General features: G+C 47.5%; 2 protein-coding genes across 10 annotated transcripts in view; one reads left to right on the top strand and one right to left on the bottom strand.

Annotated features, from left to right (window-relative positions):
- The window catches only part of CCDC189 (coiled-coil domain containing 189), a 3,895-nt gene extending 3,765 nt beyond the window's left edge, over positions 1-130 (top strand). Inside the window, exon 9 of one of the 2 annotated variants that reach the window (XM_025048213.1) lies at positions 1-130. In XM_025048213.1, coding sequence (XP_024903981.1) covers positions 1-98 — 98 coding nt within the window. In that variant the 3' untranslated portion in view covers positions 99-130. The other variant, XM_006914140.3, reaches the window with a different exon arrangement.
- A 98-nt stretch (positions 131-228) lies between these two features.
- PHKG2 (phosphorylase kinase catalytic subunit gamma 2) overlaps positions 229-8,665 on the bottom strand; it is a 10,458-nt gene continuing 2,021 nt past the window's right edge. For 4 of the 8 annotated variants that reach the window (XM_025048212.1, XM_015591162.2, XM_006914137.3 and 1 more), the window contains exons 3-10: positions 4,858-5,033; positions 4,518-4,572; positions 3,391-3,456; positions 3,144-3,307; positions 1,332-1,422; positions 1,093-1,246; positions 896-1,021; positions 230-795 (exon numbers count right to left, since the gene is read on the bottom strand). In XM_025048212.1, the coding sequence (XP_024903980.1) occupies positions 502-795; positions 896-1,021; positions 1,093-1,246; positions 1,332-1,422; positions 3,144-3,307; positions 3,391-3,456; positions 4,518-4,572; positions 4,858-5,033 (1,126 nt within the window). In that variant the 3' untranslated portion in view covers positions 230-501. Of the gene's footprint in view, positions 796-895; positions 1,022-1,092; positions 1,247-1,331; positions 1,423-3,143; positions 3,308-3,390; positions 3,457-4,517; positions 4,573-4,857; positions 5,034-8,665 lie in introns of all 8 variants that reach the window. The other 4 variants (XM_006914138.3, XM_015591163.2, XM_015591164.2 and 1 more) reach the window with 4 other exon arrangements.

Genomic DNA, 8,665 nt, shown 5'->3' with positions numbered 1-8,665 from the left:
GGTTCAAGGCCAGTGAGGAGAGGCTCAACAGCAAGTTGACCTCACTAGAGCAGCCCTTCCAGCTACCTCCAGGCAAAGGCAAGAACAAGACCAAGTGACCCCCAGCGTTTTTTCCAATAAAGGCCTGGGCTAGAGTGGCCCCATCCCCGCTCCCCCACCCCCCGCCCTTCCAAGCACCTTTTTGGGCTTCCCTGCCAAAGCCAGACAACAGACATAGGGCACTGGCTCCCCCTGGCATGTAACAGATTTTATTGCATACACAGCACAGGCAGCACTAACAAGGCCAGGTATGGCATTCTGAGTGGCTCCCTTCCACCTCAGCTCCGCTCTCAAAGCCCTGGCCAGTGGGGGTAGGTGTACAGGGCTGGTCTTCATGATAGTATGATCAGTGGTGGGCCTGGCTAGGCAGGTGGGCCTGACGCCAGAGCCCAGAGTGGCTGGAATGATAAAAATCCTCGTTTTGGAGAGTCCTGCTTTCTGGGATTCCCCAGGCCTGAGGTGCTAGCCCAGGACCAGCATGGCCTCATCCTCAATGATAGCAGCTGAGTCCCCCTCCTCTTCAGGCCCCATGATGGGAAAAGGCCCAGGAGGCCGGTGCTGGAAGAGCGCCGCCCGGTTCTGCTGCTCACCCTTCTTCACCCAGTGCCCATAGAGCCGGAAGGCACAGTTGTCAATGAGGCGCCGCACTGGCCGCAGTGCATAAGGGTCCCTCAACAGTGCACTCTTGGTCAGTGGCCGTACACGGTGGGTGCTTAAGGCCACTCGTCCAGCAGCCAACACTGTCCACACTGCCACCTGGGAAGGGGAGAAGTGTGAACTCCAGTGCAGCATCTGCCATAGGAGAAAGATCATGGGTCAGAAGATCAGACCCAGACCCTGACACTCTTAGGCTTACCCGGAACCGCTGTCGAGGGGTGAGCTTCCAGGACTGGCTGCCTTCACAACGCTCAAAGAAGGGGTGCTGTAGGGCTTGCTCAGCTGTCAGGCGCTCCTCAGGGTCCACCTGCAGCAGTCTCGAGATCTAGGGTAACCCCAGAACATGAGGGGCAGCTCTTGGTCCTCCCTCCTTGCTCCCTCATGGCCCCAACTCACCAGGTCTTTGACGGTATTTGAACGATCGTCCCACTCAGGTGAACTAAACTGGTACTGGCCCTCCATGATCATGCGTAACATCAGGATCTGGCGCCGGTGCCAGAATGGTGGCGAGCCAGCCAGGAGTGTGAACAAGATGACCCCACAGGCCCAGCTGGGAAAGAGACCAAAGTCAGGCAGGACTAGGTACTGGGCAAATGACAGTACACAGAGGAAGGCAGGGCAGACCAGAAACTCACAGGTCGACCTCCTTGCTGTAGCCTGGGTGGGTTTCATCCATGGAGCATTTTAGGATCTCTGGTGCTAGATACCCTGGGGTCCCACACAACTCTGGGGAGAGAGGGCTGAGATTGATGGGATGCCAACCAGCCCTCTACCAAGTCTCAGTACTAGATCCTGACCCTGCTGAACAACTCAAATATCTGCTAAGGCTCCTGGTGGCCTTCCTGGGAAAACCAGATTTTTGGATTGACTTCAAGGTCCTACCCAACTGTATCACTTGCCTACCCAACCCTCTAGCCAAGCCGACCTAGCCACTCCTCACACACCATGTTACCACATTTTTACATATACAACACATGGAAAACAAATCTTTTCTGCATTCCTTCCTGCCCAAATCTAGTCTTAAAATTTCTAAACTGGTTAGCTGAACTACCATTCAAACCAAGGGGAATGAGCAGGAGTATGGGATTTCTTCCAAAACATACTAGGTAAGTCCCTTGTTTAAAACTCTTCCCTGGCTCCCCATTATGGCCTTAGGGTCAAGTCTACTACAGCACAGAGCCCTCCATGACTTGATTGAAGCCTATATTCATTTCTTCTACCACCTCAGGCACCAATTCTCAGCAACTTCCAAACTATTCCATGGCATACTTCCAGGAAATCTTACTAGGCCTAAACTGAAAATGACTCTCCTGGGAAATCCATTCCTACACCAAATATTTGTTGCCTACCATGTACCAAGCACCATACAAGACAGTGGTAAATTAGATGTGCCCTTACCAGACTGTCTACCAGAAAGCAAATGAGAAACTAATGGAGTAAGATGTGTGACATGAAGGGAGTAAAGAACTAAAAAAAAAGGAGATCTAACCTGACCTAGAGATTTAAAGTGAAGCCTGAATTACCGAAATTAAGGGAGAGGGTAGAATGGGCAGGGGCAAAAGTGATTCCAAAATGGGGAAAAGTGTATGTGGAAGCCCAAAGGAAACAAAGCGCAGCATCTGTAAGACGTTAAGTCCACAGATCTTAATCAGTATGAGCTCTGGAGTCAGACTGCCCAAGTTCAAGTCTCAGTTACGTGATCTTGGGCAAGTTACAACACATCTATAAAACGTAGATACAAATACTATTGCACAGAGTTGAGAGGATCTAGGAAAATAAATGCTGTGAAGACTCAGTGTGGTGCCTAGCTCACAGTAAGTGTCCAGTAAATGCTAGCTATTAAATCTAGTGCAAAGCCACTGAGAGAAAATAGCGTATTAAAAGCTCTGAGGAATCCCACAGATGAACTTTGTTTAGTTTTCCATTTGCACCAGAAATATTTGTCACAACAAATGTATTAACACTGGGTGACCCCAAGTCCCAGTGTACCAGGTGAGAAGTACTGTCTGGCCATATCAGACTCCTCGTAGCACCTAGACCACACACTGTGGTGGTGTGTGTGCAGACTCCATGTGTGCAGCTGAGCCCTGCTATTCCCCTCTCCCTCTTTCCTCCTGGGGTAAACCCAGCCTCCCAAGGCACAGCTCTGAAGCCCCCTGCCCTGGGGGTCCATCCAGCTAAATCAGGTGTTCCTTCCTCCTGACTTCCCCAGCATGCTCCCTAGCCCCTGCTGGGTGCCACTAATCTGCTCGCTCATCTGTCTCCATCTTCCTCATGTCAGGAAACCCACTCTGAGTTGCACACAGGCTCTGCACTCAGAGGGTGCTTGGCAAGTGCTGACTTCCCTTTCCTTGGTACCTGGGACTCAGTTCTCAGACCCAGCCAAACCAGCCTCAGGTCTGGGTCTTCTTCCCTTTTAAGCCTCTTAGGGCACCAGGTCCCCTCACCTCGAAGCTTCTTGCCAGGTTCCAAGTGGCAGGAGAACCCAAAATCTGAAAGTCGGATCTGCATACTGTCATCTAGGAGAATATTCTCAGGCTTCAGGTCTCGGTGCACAATGTTGTTGGCATGGAGAAAGCTCACTGCTTCCAGCAGAGACCTCATGATGGACCTGGGGGAGGTGCAGTCTCCTCTGCTTCTCCCTACCCCACCCCACTCCCTGCTCACCCTAGGGGCTGCAGGCTCAGCCTTTACCTGGTTTCCTTTTCTGAAAGGGCCACCTTCTCTGTGAGATAGTCAAACAGCTCTCCCTTCCGCATCCTAAGGAATAGGAATGGTAGGCAAGTAGGTGCCCCTCACAGTGGAGGTTGCGAAAATAAGCCGGTGCGCACAGAAAATACTATGGAAGAGGCCAGTAAAGAGAGTTTCTTCTGTAGACAAAATAAAGGGTCTCAAGACAGAACACTAGAGGAATGAGCTGAATGCCAGGGGCAGTTTGGCCTAGGGGTTGGCAGTTGAAATATCTGCACTGTGCCATGAGGGGGCCATTTTAGCAAGAATAAGTGCCTTCTTGTGCCAATAATTTAAAGGAGGTCCTTGTTATCTAATACCCAGAAAAGGCCTTTTAAAGTGAATCTATTTATACCACTGACCAAAATTTCAGTTAATAGTCGCAAAAACATTGAATAGGACCTTATTTTGAATTTTGTTTGTCTTCTCTTTAAAAATTGAGATTATAATTGCACCTCTGCATCACTCCTTGAAATATGAAGAACACATCAGGTATTTTGGGGAGTATCATTGTTCTGCAAAATTACACGATGGTAAAAGACACTTTCTACCTCCCTTCAGACTTTTGCAGAGGGTCATTTCTGTATGAAGACTGAATTTTTTCCAAGGGCCCCTCTTAAATATTTGATAGTCAAACTATTCTTTTGAAGTAACTTTGTAATTGGTTTGTATTATATTGTATAACATTTGACATTCAGATTCAGACTGACCAGAAAAAAAATTGATGGGCAGAGATGGACACTAGTATAGGGTGTTAAACAATGAGACTAGTGAGGGAGAATCTGCTTTATAAGTGGTTAGCTCCCACATGACACTCTCCTCTTAAATCAGCCCTTTCTTCCCTGCTAACCCTCTGCCATGAAGGACTGGAATAGGACCCCTTGGGTCATAAAGACCCTTTGTATTTGACTGATCACTATTACTCTTGAAGAACTTGCCTCAATCAGGGCACCCAGGAAAGGGCATGTAGGCCCTAGCTGGAGCAGAGGAAGATGTGAGCAGAGTGGGCTTCAGCCCACTGCGCTATAAGGCTGAGGCCATGCATGGAGGGGAAGAGGAGGCTTCTCAGATCAGGGCATGGAGATACTCACAGGTCAAACACCAGGAACATGAAGCTAGAAGACTCGTAGGAATCGATGAGAGTGACTGGGGAAAGAGGCAGAAAGGCAGAGAGACAGAGATGGAAAGGAGCAGATACATATTAAAGGGGCTTTCCACCCTGAGGCAGCAGCGGGCTATTACTGGGAAGGAAGGAGAACCAAAGGAGGCAGTAGGGACCCCAAAGGCTAGCTACACTTCGAGGTGGAGCAGAGCCAGGAGGAAGGGAGCAGAGGGGTAGAGGCAATGTTGGGGATGTGGTGGGGAGTGGGTGGTGGGCTGGGCCAGCAGGAGTTGGTTGTCAGCTAACAGGAGCAGGGAATGCAGCCTCACTGATGTGGGGGTGGCCAGCGACCTGGCGAAGGATGTGAGTCTCTCGCCGCGTGGCTTCTCGCACCTCCTCCAGCTGCTCAGGACTTAGTCGCTCAGTTGTCACCTCCATGATCTTTACCGCGAACTCATGGCCAGTAGCTCGATGAACACAACGGCGGACCACAGAGCTTACTCCTCTGCCAGAGTCAGACAACACATGAGTCAGGGTCCCCTGTTCTCTCATTTCCACGCAGAGTAGAGCCTCAGTATCCTCAAATACACTGCCTCAAATACAAGGCAACCTGCGAGGAGCTCATCCTGGCCTACAGTAGCTTCACAATAGCTACAGCAAGCAACCTGAGTACCCAGTACAAAGCTCACAGGGAAGACCGGCAGGGGTCCTAAGCTCTGCCACAACCTCCATCGTTAAACTTCAACAAGTCCTTTTCACTGAGCCCCAGAAGCTGCTCTTTGCCCCGAAACCCCACAAGAAGAAAGTGGGAAGAAATGATTTAAGCCTCCCTCCAAATTTTACTCACACTTCCCTGATTACCTCATCCAAATCCCAAAGTTCCCCTACATTATGTCAAGCATAGGAGGCTCCAAATAAATACTGGGCTTCTGCTTAGCCACCTCTGAAATGTAGCCAACAACATTTTGAAAGGATTAATGAGGTAGAGACAGGAAAGCCCATTGTAAAGAGAAAGTCCTAGACAAATTTTCTTGCTTGGGCTCTGTCACCAACTCCATATATCCCCCTACAAGTACCTCGGGCTAAGATACAAATCTTTCCAGGATCTTACCTCACACCACATTTTGCATGCTTGTTCCTTAGCTGCCCTTCACATAACTTTACTGCTGTGCTCTCATGGTCTCCTTGCCCTTACACAACTTCCTTTGCTTACAATGCCTGTCACCTATATCTCTAGTTCGATCAAGAGATTCAAACTATTGACCCTATAACCAAACACAGCCCACAGATAGATTATATTTTGGTCAGTGCAATGTTCTTTTCAAAGCTGAATTCACAAGGACAAGAACCCTCTAGCTGCCACACTGTTCACCACTTCCTATTATCTTACTCTTGGCTACTTCACAGTTTTAATTTCCTCCCCAACCACTAAGGTTATGAGTTTGAGACACTAGTCTAATTATTACTCATCTTTTAATGAACCTGAGAATCTGTTGAAAGCTTGAGACCTCTGCCACATACATACATTTTTACAATTTCAGGGGATTCAAAGACTACCTGAAGCCATCCAGCTAAGAATCTCTGCTTTAAGGCCCGAAGTAAATGCTACTTCCTCCGATTCTTTGGTAAGTCTCCAGCAAGAAGGGACCACTCCCTTCTCTGGCATCAGACAGCATTTTACCTGTAAAAGCATTCACTCTTAAGCCTTCTTACTATGTATCACAACTGTTTACATGGGAAATCCAGGTCTTCAGACTCAAAGTACAAATTCTTTCTACTGATACACCCCAGTACCTTGTTCTCGGCCACCCTCTACCTTTAAAGCTTAAGACTTCACCAACATCCCATCCTTTCCCCTGTTCTCAGGCCATACATACTCTTCCTCAGTAATCTTATCGACCTCCATGACTTCAACCTTCATGCCCAGATGTTAGGCCAACATGTCTTACTGAAGACCACTTCCTGATGGTCCTAGATATCTCACACTCATTGGGACTACTGAACACCTCATCCTCCCCTGAAACTAGCTCCTCAAACCACATTCCTGATCTCAATTAATGGCAATGCCATTCAATCAGACTACCAAACCAGAAATCTTGAAACCATTCTTGGCTTCTCCCTCTCCTTCACAATCTATCACATCCAACAAGTCCAGTCCATTCTATGGATCTCTCAAATCTGTTCCCTAGTACTCCACCCCCACAACCACAGCAGCCTCCTAACTGATCTCCCTGCTGCCAATCACAGCCACTGCAAACCATCTGCTACACTGCTTTTAGAATTAGCTTCTTGAAACAGCGCCAATCATGTCATTCGCTGCTTAACTACTTCCCAGCTTAAATTCTCTAAGTGTTCCCTCATTCCTCAGCAGAACGCCTAGAGCAACTATCCTTTTTTAAAATGATACCTAAATACTTTCACCCCTATAGTCAACTGTGGAATGCATTCAAATTTTTTTTTTTCCCCATACTGCGCCCCTATTACCTATAAGATCAAAATCAAATCCCAATTCCTTCACCTTTCATTCAAAGCCTTCACCAAATGGTCTGTCTTTTCAGCCTCATCTCTATAGCTATAACCCTGCTATTCAATCCTTGTTTTTGTGATTTATAACTTATCACCACTTTCCAGAAAGTGCCACACTCTTTAAAAGCTGCTGGCCTTTATACAAGAAGAGACTGGTACTCTGGGAAAAGTAAATTAGTGAGTGTGCAGGTAATTTACTATGCAGCAAAAAACAAAAGGAAAAGATAGACCAAGGAGACAAGGAATATTGCTAGTACTAAAACCCTGCTGCTCAGGACTTGAACCTCAGCTCTATTCTTTTCTTTTCCCAATACTCTCCCCTGGTGACCTCCATGCAGTCCCAGGGGCTTTAAATACCAACTATGTGTAAATAGACTCCTGCTACACTGTCTTGAGCCTCCATTTCTCTCCAGAATTCCTGATTCCAATGGCCTTTACAACGTGTCCATGTGATATCTTTTAGATATCACAAATCTGATGGACACATCTCTTTCCTAGCCTCAGTATTTGTTGCAGTAGATCATGCCAACCTCCCAGAAGCACATTCTTCCTGCGTTCTTTCTAACTCACAGATGGCATCTCTTTCATTCATTCATTCATTCATTCATTCATTCATTTATTAGGGGGAGTGGTCAGGTTTATACATTTTTTTTGTTTTGTTTACACATTTTTTTGTTTTGTTTTCTAAGTTAGAGCAGGTGGTGATCCTGGAGCAGAAGATCCCTGAACAAAGGTGATGGTGGTGGGCCGATACACCATTTCGTAGAGGATAAAGAAGTAGAAGGAGCAATTCCTGTGGGTAGAGGTTGCAGTGGGGATGGCCCTCTATCTGTCTATGGATGTGGTGGAGGTCCTGGGATTTATGAGCAACCTGCTGCTTGGTTTGATGTTGCTGGAATTCTTTTCCAAGTCTTTAAATTTTTATTCCTGTTTTTGTAGCTCACCTTGAGCTTACGGTCGGTTTCTGAATTCTTCATTTTTCTGTAGTGATCATCACTAACAGGTGTGAAATCAGTGTCTGATCTTCATCTATGCTGGAACTCTGGGTCCACCCCACTGCAGCACCCCATGCTCTTTGGTTTTCTTACAAAACTGTGAACTGGCTGAGGCAGTGCCAGAGAGAAAGACCTTGGGAGAGGGGCCGGCAGGACTCACTGGTCTCAGGCCAAGTCCTGCCCTAAAATGGCAGCCGCCACCCCTCCCCCATGTTGGTGTGTCCTCCAGCTCCTTGGGGGTGGGGAGTACCACAGATGGCACCTCTTTAGTCTCCCTTGCTAGTTTCTCCTTCTCTAACCCCTAATGAAGATATGCCCCAGGGCCTGAGCCTAGTCTCTTTCATTTCTCCATTTATATTCTCTCACCTGCTATATACATGCTGACATCTCCCAACTTTATAGCTCTAGCCCAGCTCTCTCCCTTGAGTTCCAGACTCACAGACCCACCTGACAGTTCCAGTTGTATGTCTCAAATTTAACATTCCCAAAAGGGAACTAACTAACTCTTGACTTGCTTGCCCCTCCCCACAGTCTGATCTTCCTCAGTCTTCTCTATTTCAATAAATGGTACTCAAGCGCTCAAACCCAAGCCTTAGAAGTTATTTGGTTTTCTTCT

The sequence above is a fragment of the Pteropus alecto genome, unplaced genomic scaffold, assembly GCF_000325575.1.
Source record: "Pteropus alecto unplaced genomic scaffold, ASM32557v1 scaffold44, whole genome shotgun sequence".
Taxonomy (NCBI): Eukaryota; Metazoa; Chordata; class Mammalia; order Chiroptera; family Pteropodidae; genus Pteropus; species Pteropus alecto.
Note: the sequence above shows the minus strand (reverse complement) of the source record. Positions and strands in the feature narration are given on the sequence as shown.